Source organism: Drosophila innubila, chromosome X (assembly GCF_004354385.1).
Source record: "Drosophila innubila isolate TH190305 chromosome X, UK_Dinn_1.0, whole genome shotgun sequence".
Taxonomy (NCBI): Eukaryota; Metazoa; Arthropoda; class Insecta; order Diptera; family Drosophilidae; genus Drosophila; species Drosophila innubila.
The window spans coordinates 3,329,522-3,347,660 of NC_047626.1; the positions used below are offsets into that span (position 1 = coordinate 3,329,522).

The window sequence follows — 18,139 nt, forward strand, 5'->3', positions numbered from 1 at the left end:
GCAGTGACGTGGTGATAATTCAAATATGGCGCGTCATACAGCGCTGCCAGACTGTTATTGCCAGGTAGGTGTAACCATTTCTGTGCTGCCAACACTGTTTGCAACTTAGCTATTTTATAGGTAGTTCGTTGCTAGAAAACTTAAACTATTAGCCGGAAATCTAGCTATTATCAATATACCTTCTAAAACTATGAAAAAGTGCAAGATAAATTTAAATTCAGAAGCTCTTCAGACAGAACCGGCTATTTTTTCCTCTAATGCGGACACACTTTTATCACAATCTATAACGGAGCGCAATAAAATTTTTTTTTTTTAGCAAAAATTAATGCGTGACCCAAGCCTGCCAGTCCGTTTTTTGTTGCGACTTGACTGTTAAAAGACAAGTTGGCAGTACTAAAACTTAATTTGGTAAACAGCTGTGCCGTCTCGGTCTTAGCTATTTTGCATCGCAATTTCAGCTATTTTTCGGATGCTTTCCAATCAGAAGCAGCTATTTTTCATCTAAAAAGTTGGCAACATTGCTTCAGTCGTTGTTTTTGCTTTTGCTTGAACACGCAGCGTGCTGCGTTCGTGAATAATAACATTCAATTCGGATTGTTGTTTTCTTTTTGTTATTGTTGTTGTTGTTGTTATTGTTACATAGCACGCCGAAAAACAAATACTTTAAGAGGTATGTTAATGAAAACGAGAACATTTAGGTGAACTGCAGCATTGAGTGCTAATTTTCAATCTTAACAAAACGAGGCTTTAATTGAAAAACGAGTTAAAAAAAGAAGAACCAATTGTACGTTGACAAAAATAAGCGCAAAGTGAAAATGTTACTAAATAAATAGCAAACAGAATTACTGGGGGACATGACGCATGTTGCTGCCGCTTTGACACGCCAGGTGAATGTGTGTGTGCGTACGCGTGTGTGTGTGTGCTTAACTTACAGTGAGTGCGTGTGCGTGCAATATGTCGTTATGTGTGACCGCAACGGCATTTTAAGAATTCACCACATGTTTTATTAACTATGCCGTCTTTGTTTGATTCAGCATAATGTGATTTAAATAAATAATAACAGGCACAAATTTCATCAGCGGTAAATACACTTACGCACTCACACACGCACACACATTTACAGTAGAGCTGTGTCGTTTCGTTCTACAAAAGTTCAAATGAACGAATTAATTCAGTCAATTATGAACTACAGTGACTCTCAGCTTATTTGATCCACTTAAAGATATAAAATTCATGCAAATTTAAATATAATACGTGATGCACGATCAGTGTTCCCATTTAACAAATTAAAACTAGATTTAACATTTTTTTAATGGAAAAAGCTGAAAAATTCAACGAGATGCTAAGAGAAAATCCATTTTGTCAAAAAAAAAATTTTTAACATTCAATATATAATGATTTTAATTTCATCGACATTGTCAAAATATCACTAGATGAAATAAAATAAGTTAATCTTAATCTTAGTAATATGTCCATATTCATAAATCTTTTAAACAAAATTATCAATTATTTTTGTTTTAGCTATTTCAAGCAACTTTTTGTTTTAAATTTAGCAATTTAAGCCCACAATATCTTGACAGCCTTAATTTATTTTTGAGCGTATACTCAAACCCAAAATACAACACAAACAAATAAAAGTTCAGTTCTAAAAATAATAAGCATTTGTCATTTATTATAATTTTAAATTTATAAGTCATTTCACTCACTATCAGTCAACAGCTGTAACCTATTTACATCGTTCATAAAACTAAATAACTGAATTAGTTAATGACTCAAATGTGAACGAGTGAACTTGTTTAGCAAGCTGAACTAAAAGTGCCATCTCTAATACATACACACACACAATGTCATCGGCTAAAAAGTGGGCATGCCAACGCAGCTCAATGTCCAATCAGAGTTGCCAGCCTGCAAGTGCATTTTATTTTCTTAGTTGTTTTTGTTTTATTTTATTTATTGTTACCGCTCCTCCCCAGTTGAACAATTGTGTAATGTTTGTTTGCTTTTTGTTTGCCTAACAATTAGTGCAAGATTTATTATTGTAACTAACTGTGCAAGTCGCATGGCCAAGAACCAGCTGACCAAACTGTTCATTTTTTGCACACCCACACGCACACCCGCACTCAACACACACACACTGAACACACCGACAAACACAGGTAAAACCGCTTGCATAAAATTTCATAAACAAAACGGAAATCTGTGTAAGCCCATTAACATATTGAAAAATATACAAAAGTATATATAATTTAGGGCAGTCGATAGTAAATTTATGCCATTGTAAATCACTCGATAGATGCATATATTCAATTATTTGAAGTTGCCTTCCCCTTCCACTTCCCCTTCCCCTCCCACCAACCGATAAATACAGTGTGAACTTTTGGACATTGTTAACAAGTTGTTTTTGTTTTTTGTTTTGTTGTTTTACCCACAACGAAACTCGAAAAAGTGAATTGTTTTATTTGTAAATTATATTGCATGGAAGTCAGTTTGTGTGGGTGTGTGTGTGTGTGTGTGTGTGTAAGTGAGACACATGAATTATTAAACATTGTCGGTCGCACGTGACGTCATTGCTGAAATAAAATTGACTTCAAAATTAACGAATGTAAATTCATTATAATTACTATGCTAAGATGACACTTGCAATTTATCAACGATCCGGCAATATTGGCAGTGCCAAAACACAGTAATTTCAAATTTCTTTGCATTTCATAAACAATAATAAAAAAAAAATTCTAGTACCAAAGGAATCCGACTGTGAGAGACCCTGTAATTAAGCTATTTCTTGAATACCTTTCGAGTTTATTATACATATTATATGTTCCAAAACTCAACAATGTAGCTTTAAATTCGCTCTCGAATTTGTTTTTTTTTTTCGATATTCGGGGTCGAAAAAAATTCGAATTATTAAGAAAATCTAGATTGAAAAGAAAGCGTTTGAGGCTTGATTCTTATTTTTTTTTTTTTTTGTAATTACAAAAAGATCATATTATAACAAAATATAAATAAAAGGTATTTAAACCGTAACCTATAACCGGTATTAACCGATTGAAATTGGTAACCTTAACCGATATCCTAACCGAAAAAAACTTTTTTATTAACGGTTTATTATCTTTTATTTATTTTTTATCAAAACCAAAATATCAAAAAAATAAAATTGACAACCGTTACCACCCGTTACATTTTTTTTTTTTAATTCAACTTTTTCTTTTTTTTTTTGTCAGTTAGTGAATTGGTTTATATACTTTATGGGGTCTACCACGCTTCTTTCTACCTTTTTAGGCACTACTAATCGCTTTTCCTTTTTTCCCGTCACAGATACTGCTCGGCTCACAAAAAAGAGAGAATGCTTTCGCTGCAGAATCAACGGCAACCGAAGACGACGCCGCTCGTCGACGACTATGAAATCTCGGACACTGTGCTGGGACTGGGCATCAATGGAAAAGTGGTGCAGTGCACCAATCGACGCACCAAACAGAACTATGCCCTCAAAGTGCTGCTGGACAATGAGAAGGCGCGACGTGAGGTCGATTTGCATTGGCGGGTCAGCGGATGTCGACATATAGTCAATATAGTAGATGTCTACGAGAACACCTACAGTGGTCGCAAGTGTCTACTTGTCGTGATGGAATGGTGCGTCTAAATTCTACACCTATATTCCAACTAAAACTCTGAATCTCTTGAAAATGTCATAGACAAATTCAATCCGAAAAGTAGTTATGGAGTCATCTTATCCAATTTCATATCATTAAACCATTAAACCTCCCAATTTTCTACTAAAATCATAGCTTCACTTTCTATAATCGATATTAAATTGACAGTTTTAAATGCCATTGCTAAAAATGTCTCATCAACCTCAAAAGCCATGTATATACATGGATAATAAGTGACGAATAGGTATAATACAAACTCAGGCATAACTCTGTCAAAATTAGTCAGATTTTCATTCGGAATATCATTACGTCTGTCTAAATTAGTCCGGAATATCATATAATATTCTGACAGAACAGCAAATTTACATTACGATTTCTTACCGCAGGTTTAAAAATAACGCAGTTACTTTTAGATTTCTCATGAAATTGCGAAAACAGAGCAATTTCGCTTTGTGTGTCATTTTTTATCTAAAATTATGTTGTATAACATTTTAAATTTAATTTAATTTTGCGAGATTATTAATTAATGTAAATTTGGTATTGTAAATTGATTTATTTTTATCAGGGAATAACACCGGAAGCGGTACCGGAAGCGGTACCGGAACCGGTCAAAGAGTTGTCCAACTTCCAACTGACATAACTTGATCAACATTGAATAGATTTTCAAACGCACTGTCATTTTCATCATGATTTGGACTCTAAATTCATTCTGCATTCAATTTTTGTTCATTAAGAAAATTTAATTACTTTCCACCAAGATCCGATTTCGATGGTAAGGGTCCCCCCTTTGAAATTTTGAAAATTCAAAATTTTAAATCTTAAGTTTTCACTTTTAATCAACTCTTTATATCGTAATTAGTATAAAACAACACTTAAAACTTGATTCTGAGACCTTTCATTTTTTTGTAAAAAATCATGTGAAATTGAACAAAAATTTGGACTTGTAAAGTGGCTAAATCCGCAGTCTGACCAACTTCAAACTGTCATAACTTGATCAAAACTAAACCGATTTTCAAACGAATTGTCATTTTAATCACTTTTTGGCATTTTAATTCATTTTGCATTAAAAATTAATTAATTTTGTAAAAAAATTTATTTTTCTCTAAATCTTGCCTTGGATGCTAAGGGTCCCCCCTTTGAAATTTCGAAAATTCAAAATTTTAAATCTCAAGTTTTCACTTTTAATCAACTCCTTATATCGTAATTAGTATAAAACAACACTTTAAACTTGATTTTGAGGCCTTTCATTTTTTTGTAAAAAATCATGTGAAATTGAACAATAATTTGGACTTGTAAAGTGGCTAAATCCGCAGTCTGACCAACTTCAAACTGTCATAACTTGATCAAAACTGAACCGATTTTCAAGCGGAATGTCATTTTGATCATGATTTGGCCTCTTAATACATTCTGCATTCAAATCTTTTTAAATTCGTTCATATTTATTATAAAACGACATCTTAAAATTTTTCAAAACTGATTTGCTGTACCTTTTGCGTACCGGTACTGATACCGGAATGGAAAGAAGAAAACTGAAATAGAACCTTTTACCGAAATAGTTATTTCGGTACGTAGCGGAAACCGAAACCGTAACCTATATTTGTTTCGGTTTGATTCCCAGATTTTTATTAATGCATATTTTTTCTTTGCAGCATGGAAGGTGGCGAGCTGTTCCAGCGCATACAGGACAAGGCGGATGGGGCATTCACGGAACGGGAGGCGGCACAGATAATGCACGAGATCTGTGCGGCAATACATTATCTGCACAGTCGCGATATCGCACATCGCGATCTCAAGCCAGAGAATTTGCTGTATACGACAAAGCAGCCAAATGCGATATTGAAACTGACCGATTTCGGTTTCGCCAAGGAGACATTCACCAATGATACCCTACAAACGCCCTGCTATACGCCCTACTATGTCGGTCAGTTACCTATTTAATCTCCCTACTTCTCTCACACATCGCACAGTGGTCCTTTTGTTCATTTTTGCTCACATTCATTTAAAACTTTGTCCCCAAATTACCAAATTTGTATGCCTAATACGAATTTCGGGTTCAGTTACGTTTATATTTATTAATTAGTAAATAAGAAATTTATAATATTTTTTTTTATAAAAATTTAAAGATAATTTTTATTAATTTCATTAATACTTTTTAAAATTTGTATTAAATTAAAACCCAATATTTTTCATTTGGTTTACATGGATATTATGATAAAATTATGAAACTTTTTAAATCTTCGAACAAATTTTAATTTTGTTTTTTAAACTATTTAAATAAAAAAACCAGTATTTTTCCTTTGGTTTATAAGAGAAAATTTAGAAACTTTTTGTAAATCTTAGAACAAATTTTAATTTTGTTTTTAAAACTTTTTAAATTTAATTAAATCAAAAAACTAATATTTTTCCTTTGGTTTACATGGATATATGAGAAAATTTAGAAACTTTTTATAAATCTTAGGACAAACTTTAATTTTGTTTTTAAAGCTTTTTAAATATAATTAAATTAAAAAACTAATATTTTTTAAATTGATTAATTCGAAAAAAGCATTACTCCGACTAGAAATGTTGTACAACTTTAAATAAATCGTAGCTAAATTAAACAAACGACCCACTGTGCCTCGTTTGGAAATCGCATGACTAATTAATTTGTGATTTGATTCGATTTAATTTGATTTGTAGCTCCCGAAGTGCTCGGTCCGCAAAAGTATGACAAAAGCTGTGACATCTGGTCGCTGGGCGTGGTCATGTACATAATAATGTGCGGATTTCCGCCGTTCTACAGCAACAACGGTCTGGCCATATCGCCGGGCATGAAGAAACGCATACGCACCGGACAATATGATTTTCCCGATCCCGAATGGACGAATGTGAGTCAAGCGGCCAAGGATCTAATCAAGGGCATGCTGAATGTGGATCCCAGCAAGCGTCTGCACATCGAGGATGTGTTGCGCAACAAATGGATTGCCCAGTTCCATGCGGTGCCCCAAACGCCGCTCTGCACCGGCCGCATGCTCAAAGAGGGCGAGGAAACCTGGCCCGAAGTCCAGGAGGAGATGACACGATCGCTGGCCACCATGCGTGTCGATTACGATCAGGTAAGCGTTCCTACACATAAGCAATCCCAAAGTTACATATCTTATTTTATAATAAATACAATGAAAAATATTATTATCGATTTTCGATAACATTTTTTTGACAAGAAATCGAGTTAATAAAATTGATTTTCATGAAATATTGATCAATTTACTCAACTTGATACTGCTTAAAATTGGAAAACTCATTTTCATTATATTGCTATCCATTGTTTCCATACTTGAACCTTTTTCAAAAACTTCAAACTGTTATAACTTTTTGCAATAATTTGTGCCTGCATCAAAATTGAAGTTTTTTCCAACGGCCCTTTTTTTTATCATCCTTTGCCTGTTTAAATAAAAAGTGTTTTAAGAAATCTAGATATTTTTATCGAATTTTTTTTCGATTTTTTTCATTTCGTGCTTAAACTCGATTCACCATTTTCGCTTAACTAATTATTTATAATCTTTGCAGATGCAAATTAAGGCGCTGGACAAGTCCAACAATCCGCTGTTGACCAAGCGCAGGAAAAAGATTGAGGAGATTTATGCGGCGCAGAACAAATGAGTCGATAACAGCAACAGCAACAACAACAACATTACAAAAAAAAACAAGGAATAAAGGACAAACGCCAAACCCCCTTAAACCCCAACTTTAACCCCCCCAAAAGAAATTCTACAACAATATGAGATAAATTATCCAATCTGGATGCTCCATAAGATTTAAGCGAGTTGTTCAATGCTTACAAAAACAAAACAAAAGCACACGACTACAAAATGTGAAAAGTTCTAAAGTTTAACACACCTCCCCCATTGATCTATTTTACATTATGTTCATATATATATATTTTTGTTGTTTGTTTTTATGTCCATTTCCAAATTTGGTTAAAGGTTTTAACGTTATTTCTTTTAGTCTGATAAAGTGCTCTTTCATAATGAAACTAAATCTATGCAACTACATAATTATATATGTTATGTGTATGTGAAAAACAAAACAAAAAAATTATAATGTCTAGACAAGATCCGGCTATAGCCAGTCCTCCAACCAGTTCCGAAAAAAGAAAAAAACAAAAATATTCAGAATTTTATTGATTGTAATTTGTGTATTCATAATTTTGTGACTTTTTTTTTTTTATTTTGCATAATGATATCTACTATACTTATACTATATAAAATGATGAAAAGAAAGATCTATATGTTTATAATTTAATGAAATATTTGGATGGAATGATGACGATAATGCCAGTTAACATTAACTTTAAATTTAGCCTTGCTGCAGTTTTACGTGTGTTGATTACATTTTCAGACTCTACATATATGCAAGCTCTACAATTTATCATATAAATAAAGTATTTGTAGTTTATAAAATCTATTAAAATAATGCATTTTATTTGTATCAATAATACACATGTGGTCGGGTAATAATTCTTTGTTAATTAATTTGTTTCTTTGTTAAAAAAAAAATAACTTTTTTTTATATAATCATTGATTTTCTTGCGATTGTTGCTATGACAGCTTTATGATATAGTAATTCGATCTGTACCATTTCAACATATGTTTATTAAAGAGGCATAAGACTCATGTATACCAAGTTTCACTTAAATATCATTAGTGGATAGTTAGTTCACATAGGACAATGGACGAACCACTTGGAAATGCCTGCTTTAATGGATAAATTATAAACCCGTACAACTTGACATTATATAACACTGCATAAAAAACACATTAAAGCTGTAAATAGCTTTTATTAACGAGAATTCTCAATATACTTAATTTTTTTGTAATGAAGTATTTCTGATTTCGAATATTTTCCCAAGGAATAAACATATATATGTTGAATATGAATACGTGAATCTCATCTATACAATCCCTCACGTTCTCTTTTTTTTTCCCATCATTGTCTCTCTGAAATCTACTTAAAGATTCTTCTAAATGTCAAATAATACTTTTAATGATCTCATCGAACTTTTTGTCGACCCATTTATTTACTGACTGCAACCAATTGTAGACGAGTACAACGATTTGATTTTGTTGCCAAGTTTCATTTAAAAATAGTTGGCACATAAGAGACAATTGAATATATCACTATAAAGACACAATTCGTACAAATGATTAAAGAATAGGTATACTGAGTATCAGATGGTATTTACAATGTCTAATTTGAAAATATATGTACGACAGCTGATAACAAGTTGATAAAGTTTTTTAATACCCTGCGGTTTTTCTTACAGGTAGTAAAAATAACAAGCAAGTATAATTGCAATATCTTTATGTTAATAATAGTTATAAGATTATGATATACTAGTGTAGTAGTATATTTAGGGTATGACTGCACCCACAGTTTTCTGAATATAACGGTGAATCACGGTAGTTATGTCTGTTTTTAGAAAAATTCAAACTGCCATAACTTTGTGAAAACTTAACAGACTTCCTTGCGGTATGTCAATTATATCATTATTTCACCTCTAAATTGATTCTGCATTAAAATATGAAATTTCAATTTTTTTTTCAAAAACTTCAAACACTCATAACTTTGTCAAATCATAACCGATTACCTTGCGGAAAGTCAATTTTAACATTATTTCACCTCTTAATTGATTCTGCATCAGAATTTGATAGTTAAATTTTATCTAAAACTTCAAACTGTCATAACTTTGTCAATTCTTAACCGATTTGCAAGTGGAATATCAATTCTATTATTATTTGAACACTTTTTTGATACTGCATAATATTTCAATTGTTAGCTGTAACTCGATTTTTGTCGGTACTTCCCCGCTGAAAACCCCACAGAAATTCCCAACAAAGAATTGAAATTTTACAGCTTTTAAGTTTGCAATATAATTGTTTATTTTTCTTTTCATTCATTTACTTTTTGTTTTGTATGTATAAATATATAACAGTGCAATTCTATACACACACACACAACACTCGCACACACACACTCGCACTCACACACACACACACACACACATCAGGCAGATCCCTAAGGCTACTTTACTGTGTATTGGGGAATTGGGATTTTTGCGTTTGCATTGCAAATAACAGTTTGCTAAATTGGTAATTAATGGGTATCTCAGTTCTGGCGGGGATATTAGTTAACATGCGCTTATGCAAAAAAAAAAAAAAAATTATAAGCATTTAACAAATACAACAACAACAACAACAACAACAACAACAGCTAACAGTATATATGTATAAATATATATATATATAGAGAGAGACAGAGAGTATCCTACGTCAATAGTTAACAATTTCTTTTATTTGTAGAGTTGTGTAGAGTTGCTCTGTTTGTGGTGCGGTTGGTGCAAAAATAAACAACAACAAAAATACAGGGTGTTGTGCACACTAACCTATGCAGTACCATATATTGTATGTATATATATTATACAAGTATATATATTCATATTCACATTGCTTTTACAAAAATACATATGATATATACATATAGTATATGTATATTTTTTTTTATATTTTAAGGTATATATATTTCTTTTTTTTTGCTGTTCCTGGAGAGTGGCTGAAGGAGTGGAAGTTGTGGTTGGAAAAAGCCTTAAAACTATTTGAGTATTTTTATGGCAGATTTCGAGATTAAACGTGGTTGTTGTAGCTGCTGCTGCTTCTTCTTCTTAATCCTCTTGACTTCTGCTGCTTTTTGTAGTTGAACTTGAAAATTCCTGCATAAGTTAACATTAATTCATTTTCTGTTGCTTGTTTCTAGTGTTGTGTCCCAGGTTGTGTTTAGTGTGTGGTTTTTTTTTAGCTTTTTGTAAACTGAAGGTACTTCATTACATTTTCATTAGATTTTTCATTAGAGAAAACTATCGCAGCTATTCTCCGTCTCGCTATTGGAACAATCCATTGCCGGCAAAGATCCGCCTCTTCTATATGCCCATTGATGGTATTGTTGTTGCTGCTGATGTTGCTGATGTTGTTGCTGTTGCTGCTGCTGCTGTTGTTGTTGTTGCTGACGTGTTGTTGCTGCTGTGGCACGTTCACTATCACAGCTGCTGCTGGTGCTGCTGGAGCACATGTGGCTGCCACGTCGATGCGCTGTGCTCGGCGATGCTGGCGGTGGCACCACCGCATTTAAGCGCGGAAAGTATTTGTAAATCTCCAACAGATTGTTCAGCTTTATATGCGGCTTATAGTCCACATCGTCCAGGCACTGTGCAGCACTGCTGCTGTTCAACGGTGTCCAGAATGTCAGACCCAATTGAGCGAGGTGTCCGCCCTGCAAAATAGAGAAACAACATCAACTTGAATACATCACAATATGAAGTGGATTAGACAGAGACAGACCGACAAACAGAGAGAGAGCGAGAGAGAGCGCACACAACTTTCAAATTCAAATTATATATGTTGCTTGAAGCAATATTAATAATAATAATACACAATTTTCAAATTCAAATTATATATGTTGCTTGAAGCAATATTAATAATAATCTGCACAGAACAGCAATAAGAGTTTAGAAAAAAAAAAAAATTTATCCTGAAGTTTTTATTCAATTAACTAAAGTAAACTCTTATTTTTGATCTTTAAATGAGATGTTAAATATTTATTTATTTTAATATACCTTTGAAAATAAACATTTAATGCCATAATATTAATAATAATATTTGAATCTATAATAAGTCACTAGAAATAGGAGTTAGATTAAAAAAAAATTGATTCTGAATTTTTTATCCAATTAATTAAATTAAACTCTTATTTTCACCTTAAAAAGAGATATTAAAAAAAATATATCAATTTTATTAAAATGTTTTATTTTTAATATACTTTCGAAAATCAACATTTACTGCCAAATTAATAACAATAATTGGATCTGTAATAACTGACCAGAAAAATAGTTATGATAAAAAAAAATTGATCCTAAATTTTTTATTCAATTAATTGAACTAAACTTGTTTTTTTTTTATCCTAAAAAAAGCTTTAAATATTATTTATTTTAATATACCTTTGAAAGTAAACATTTAATGCCATAATAATAAAAATAATAATAATAATTGGATCTATAATAAGTGACCAAAAATATGAGTTAAGATCTAAGAAAAATTATTTTTTATTCAATTAATTAAACTGAGCTTGTTTTTTGACCGTAAAAAGAGATATTTAATAATATTTAAATATTAATTTTATTCAAATGTTTTACTTTTAATATACTTTTGAAAATCAACATTAAATGCCAAATTAATAATAATTATTGAATCTATAATAACTAACCAGAAAAAAGAGTTAAGATTTACCAAAAAAAAAATCAATCCAGTAAAAAAACCTGCACTTTTTACTTAACTAAACATGTTATACTCTTATTTTTGAGCTTAAAAAAAAATCGAATAAAAATACTTAAACTTAACTCGTTATTTGACCTTAAGAAGAGATATTAAAAATAAATTAAATATCAATTTTATGAAAATATTTTATTTTTAAAATACTTTTGAAAATAAACATTTAATGCCATAATAATAATTATAACTGACCAGAAACAAGAGTTAAGGTTTACAAAAAAATCATACCCGAAAAAAATTATCTGAATTGTTTACTTAATTAATCAAATTTAACTCTTATTTTTGGGCTAAAATAAAAACGAATAACACGAATAAATAATAATTAAATAAATGAATGTTATTTAAAGGTTTCGTTTTTATATAACTTCAAAAAAAAAAAAATAAATAAAAAATTCAAATTATTTGCTTTATTTATTTAAAGATTTTAAACAAAAACATTTCCAAAAAATATTGCATTTTTTTTATTATTTTTAGTTGTACTTAAACTTTTAAATTACCTTTAAAAAGAAATTAAGAAATTCAAAATTGTTTCTTGATTTCTTTTCAAGCAATAATTCTTATCAGAACGTTCATTTTACTTTACAAATTTAAAAAAAAAATTGTTTATTAAAAATTCTGTTTTTAGGCACCTCTGATAAATCTGCAGATCAAAGATTGATTGAAACGGATTTTCAGATTCTATTTAAGTTAAAAGTGATATTTTTATCGATTAAAAAGTCTTATATATTAAAAATCCTGAAATTTCGCATTTTGAAGTATTAATTTATTTTTTACTTTACTTCAATTCTTGTTTTGTACTTTTATTGAACGTACCGAGCATTGTGTGTGTTGATTTATTTATTTCAATAAGATAATGCACTCACCTTGATATCGGTCTCGAGTTTATCACCAATCATGGCGCATTCCTGCGGTTTGACATTGAGAAAATTGCATGCGGCATAGAATATCTCCGGATGTGGTTTCTCCCACGGCAGATCCGATGAGACGAGCACACAGTCAAAATAGCCGCGTACCCGCAATTTGGCCACCTTCTCCCACTGTGCATTCGACGGCCCGTTGGTGATAAGTGCCAGGGCATAGCCGGCACGTCGCATACGCTGCAATAGTTGCACATAATCCTGCGGCACGGCCAAATAACGATAGCGTAGTTTCAGCCACTGCGGATAGATGTCATCGGCCAGATGTTTATGCTTCTGCTGCAACGATTCGCGCCACAAATGTGTCCGCCACGAGTCCAGCGACGTCTGCGAATTGTCCGGACAGCGACGGAAGGACTTTAAAAAGTTCTGTGTGGCCAGATTGGCATCATCTTTGGTAAAGCTATACTGCGTTTCCAGCACGTCGGCAAGCTGCCAAAAAAAAATGTTAACAACATACACATGTGCAATTAAAAATGGGAACGTGACATAAATAAATACAAACAGTGTGTCAAGTAATTCTTTTCACAACACACAAAATTTACAAACTTTCCATTTTTTTTTTTATTTTACAATCTACAAATTTTTTATCTTTTTCAAAAAGTTATATACACTTTATTTTAGAGCCATAAACAAAATTTATTTTAATCAAATTTTGAATATCCAAATGGTTTTTTTTCTTTTTGCAAAACTTTTACAATTTAAAAACTTTAAATTTCTTAAAATAATTTAACCCAATGCAGGATGCATTTTTAAGAACCATAAGCCAACATATTTAGAATTTCAAATGGTTTTTTTTTTTTTGGAAATTTTTTTGATATTTTTAAATTTTACAATCTTTTATCTCATAAGCAAAAATATTTAAAGATATTTTGAAAATCCAAATGATTTTTTTTTCTTAAAATAGTTAAACTCAATGAATCTTATTTTGAGAACAATAAGCCAACATTTTCAAAAATCCAAAATGTTTTTTTTTTTTTGCAAAAGGTTTTATTGTTTAAAATTCTACAATTTATAATTTTTTTATTTCATAAAATAGTTAAAACCATTATCTTATTTAAAGAACCATAAGCAAACACATAAGCAAATCCAAATTGGTTTTTTTAATCAAAATTTTTTGTTTTCTTAAATTTTTAAATATACTAATTTGCTATTACTCAAAATAGTTAAGTCCAATGAATCTTATTTTAAGAACAAGAAGCAGAAACACAAAAAAAAAATAAATTTTTAATTCAAGTGTTTTTTTTTCGCCAAAATAAAGTGCAAAAAATTATATAATTTTGACCAAACAATTACTTCACTAACTGTATGTAAGTGAGTAAGGTAAATTTTGGACAAGCAACGTTGCAGTTATGCCAACATGACACTTGTTAGCTTTAGCTGCCAAAAAAGTACAATAATATTTTATTTCTAAAAATGAGTAAGCATAAAAAAAAATTTTTCAAAATGCAATATTAACGATTTTACTTTGTCAAAACTGACTGACGACTGACTGAGTAGGGGAAACTCTTGCATTAGAGACGTTTTACTTATGAGGTCATGACACTTGTTAGCTCTTGAATAATACTCGTAATAACGCGCATTTCCTATAAACCGAACGCATCATGGGATTTTCCAGCAATCCAAGCCATTAACACAAAATAAAGAAATACCCAAGGAAATCAATTCTTTATCTACTAATAGAATTCTCGGAATGCTTATAAATGATCTTTTAAATTTTACACATTTAAATGTGAAGTAAAAAATAATTTTAAAAACTACATTTAAAGCTTAAAAGTTTGTATCACACATATCTTTTTTTAAAAAGATATTTTAAGTGAGTTGCAAAATATGTATAAACTGTTTATCGGGCAAAATCGAAACCGATAGTAACCTACGATAACAAGTTAGAAAAAACAGTGAAAAACTGCTGTAAATGCAAAAAAAATGTCAATTATAAATCAAGTTTGCGTCAACAAAAAATAAATTAATTAATGAGCATGTTATTATAGCCGGTTTTTCTTTTAACAGGTTTTGTAATACCCTGAGCCCAATGAAAATGGCCAAAAAAGGGTATTATGTGTTTGGCAGAATGTATGTAACAGGCAGAAGGGGGCGTGGCAGACCCCCATGTCTGTCTGTTTGTCCGTCTGTCTGTCCGTCTGTTTGAACGCGTCGATTTTAGAATCCATAAAAGCTAGAGACTTCAAACTTGGTATGTAGGTTCCTGGATACCATAGGCAGATCAAATTCTTTTTATTTTTAGATCGGACCACTATATCATATAGCTGCCATGGGAACGATACATCGAAAATGAAGTTTTAGTATGAAAAAGTTTTTTGTTTGTTGAGATATCAGAACCAAACTGATAAAATATGCATCTGGGCTGGTATTATACATCCAGACCAAATTTGGTTAAAATCGCTCTACTTTATCATATAGCTGCAATAGAGACGCTCAATCGAAAATGAAGTCTTGGTATAAAAAAGTTTTTTGTTTTTTGAGATATCTTAACCAAACTGATAGAATAAGAATTTAACTTGGTTTTGCCTATCCTGACCGAAGTTCGTACAAATCGATCGACTATATCATATAGCTGTTATAGGACCAATCGGTAAAAAATCAACTTTTAGTATGAAAGTTTTTTGTTTTTCAACCAAACTGATAAAATATGTATAAATGTTGGTTTTGTACATTCTGACCAGATTTGATTCAAATCGGTTCCATATATCATAAAGCTGCCATAGGAACAATTGGTCGAAAATCAACTTTTATAAAAGAGTACCTGGGCTCAGGATATCCTACTGTCGAGCGTGTTTTATATTTTTAACTGACTAATTAACATCTTAAGTTGTAAATGGTTTGTTTTAAAATATATTCAGCTGTTTTAGTTTTTTGACAGATGTATTTATTTTGAAAGTGTTGTAAGTTGGAAATTTAGACAAATAAAATAAACAAACAATTTAAAGTACTTTATCATTAACAATTTTTAAATTTACATATCTCACTAAAAAAATAGGTGTGTCCAGTTATTTTCAGTCACATATGTACGTATGTATGTAGTGGTTAAAGTACGCAATACAACTTGTTCGTCACTGATAAAAAGTGCATAAGTTTAACTCGTTTCAAGTGACATTTACGTCTTAGCTTCCGCATAAATGCGTCATTTCGAAAAAATTGATTGAAAACGCAACAAAACAAAAAAGAGAGTAGAGTATTTTAAAATTAAAATCAATTTCGCTGATCTCTTATCAATGATCAGTTTTTGTTTACATATATGTGACAACAAAACAAAGCATAAAACTGACAAGTGTCATCAGCGCATTTAGTGATGTGCATGCACATTTTGTTATGACTTTGACCTCTAGCGTTGGACAGACAGAGACAGCGAGACAGACATACGGACAACGTGCATTGATCAAACTTGCATTCACTCACACTCACACACACACACACACACACTCACACACTCACACAAACACACATAGGCGTATTTATACCCTATGAGAAATGCGCGCGTGCCGACTGCTGATAGTGAGGCATAGAAATCATCGACATATACATATATGTAGCACATATATATATATATACATACATACGTAACAAACGAATGCAGTGGAAAATTTTTACAAAAATGTTTTTGACTGTGTGTGCGTGTAAGAGTGTGGGTGAAGCATGACACAGAGCGCGCGCACTTTCACCCGTCGGGGCAGAAGTAAGAAGTTTATAAGGCAGCTTAACCGCAATTAGCTTAAATCGTTTTGACATACAGGACTTTTATTTTGAAATAGTTTAAAGCTGTTACTTTGTGTTTTTATACAATATATAGGCAATATATATAATAATAATAAAGCATATGACAGAGTTCTTTATAGCTTAGTTGACAGTTGTTTAACTTGTTCTTAGAACCATAGACATTAATCCATAAAAAAAATTTATGTATATTTATTGCAAGACAAATTGACATACAATTTTATTTTCTCCCACTTAAAAAAGATTTACAGTTTGTCAAGAAAGTTTTTTGACAAAGTAAAAATTTACATATTTGTTTTTAATTAAAATAATCGTTAAATTCAAGGAAAAAAAACGTTTTTTTAATTCTAAGAACAAAATAAATAAAATAAAATTCCATAAAATTTTGTTTAATTGTATTCCATTTTGATGTTGCCAAAACACTACCTAGACTAGCTGTATTTAGAACGAGTTGTTCAAAAAAGTCACTTTTCACGAAAGTCGCGAGTTGATTGATTTCGTGTAAACTGATTTTAACTGTCGTATAAACATTTCGTACATACCTTGCGTATTGCTTTGGAGTCACCGGCCCGCGTTGGGATAAGTGTATTATCTAAGTCGAAGTAGAACGCTGAGATTTTCGCACAAATGCCATCGAATGGATTTTGATGCTTGATGCTCGTTGTTACCGTCGCTGTTGAAAGTTTGCTAGCGGCCATGAGTTATTGCCACGCACTGTAGAAGCCACTAAGTTACTCAAGGGGGATCAATGGGGAGTTGCGGGGCCAGCACAAATATCATATGAATTGTAATCTTTTGTTTTTTAATATTTAAATATTTGGCGCCACTGAAGGAAAACAAATATTTTATCGTATATATTTAACCCCTTTTTGGAGGTAGTTGCACGCGTTACGTTAGTTGAACAGCAACTGAATTGAAAAAACGAAAAACGTTGTACTAAGGTTAAATAAGGGAACAGGTAAATATGTAAGCAAAGTAAGAGCGAGGCAATGACTGAAAGAAAGTGTACGCACGCACGATTCTACAGTTGGGCGCGTAAGTTCATGTGCAGCACATTAACTTTAGGTCACGACAATGTCAAAATTGATTTACTTTACCACAAATATAATATATTTAATTTTATCACTTTCAATTGCTTTTAGTTATGGCACACTTAAATCACTCTTAAGACGTCAAGAATTAAAATAATTTGACGTCCACAGCTTTTGAACTGTCACTGTAAGTTGAGTATAGAGAGAGGTCAGGTCGCTTGTCAGTGCGTCAGAGCGAGCTGGCAATAGTCTGGCAATGGCAAGAGAGCGCAAGAACATACAGTTTGCATAACTATAAATTAAATTAGGCAAAGTGAATGACAACTTTATATTTTTTTACATAAAATAATACAGCAAATGCAAGAACTCAAGCTGTAAATAACGTGCTCAATAAATCAAGCTCCAGTGTTGTCAACTTATTAGAGAAAAAATTATGTGTTTCTAGCTGGAAA

The 18,139-nt window shown here is 31.6% G+C and overlaps 2 protein-coding genes across 2 annotated transcripts; one reads left to right on the plus strand and one right to left on the minus strand.

Annotated features, from left to right (window-relative positions):
* Positions 1 to 507: 507 nt before the first annotated feature.
* On the plus strand, positions 508 to 8,089 carry LOC117788750 (MAP kinase-activated protein kinase 2). The gene is made up of 5 exons (XM_034627605.1): positions 508 to 670; positions 3,316 to 3,630; positions 5,300 to 5,571; positions 6,330 to 6,745; positions 7,197 to 8,089. The coding sequence occupies exons 2-5, from the start codon at positions 3,344 to 3,346 to the stop codon at positions 7,287 to 7,289; spliced, it is 1,068 nt and encodes a 355-aa protein (XP_034483496.1). The 5' UTR covers positions 508 to 670; positions 3,316 to 3,343; the 3' UTR covers positions 7,290 to 8,089.
* A 1,892-nt stretch (positions 8,090 to 9,981) lies between these two features.
* Positions 9,982 to 17,631, minus strand: LOC117786287 (N-acylneuraminate-9-phosphatase). The gene is made up of 3 exons (XM_034624467.1): positions 17,199 to 17,631; positions 12,871 to 13,356; positions 9,982 to 10,952 (listed from the first exon to the last, which is right to left on the minus strand). The coding sequence occupies exons 1-3, from the start codon at positions 17,352 to 17,354 to the stop codon at positions 10,530 to 10,532; spliced, it is 1,065 nt and encodes a 354-aa protein (XP_034480358.1). The 5' UTR covers positions 17,355 to 17,631; the 3' UTR covers positions 9,982 to 10,529.
* Positions 17,632 to 18,139: the final 508 nt, after the last annotated feature.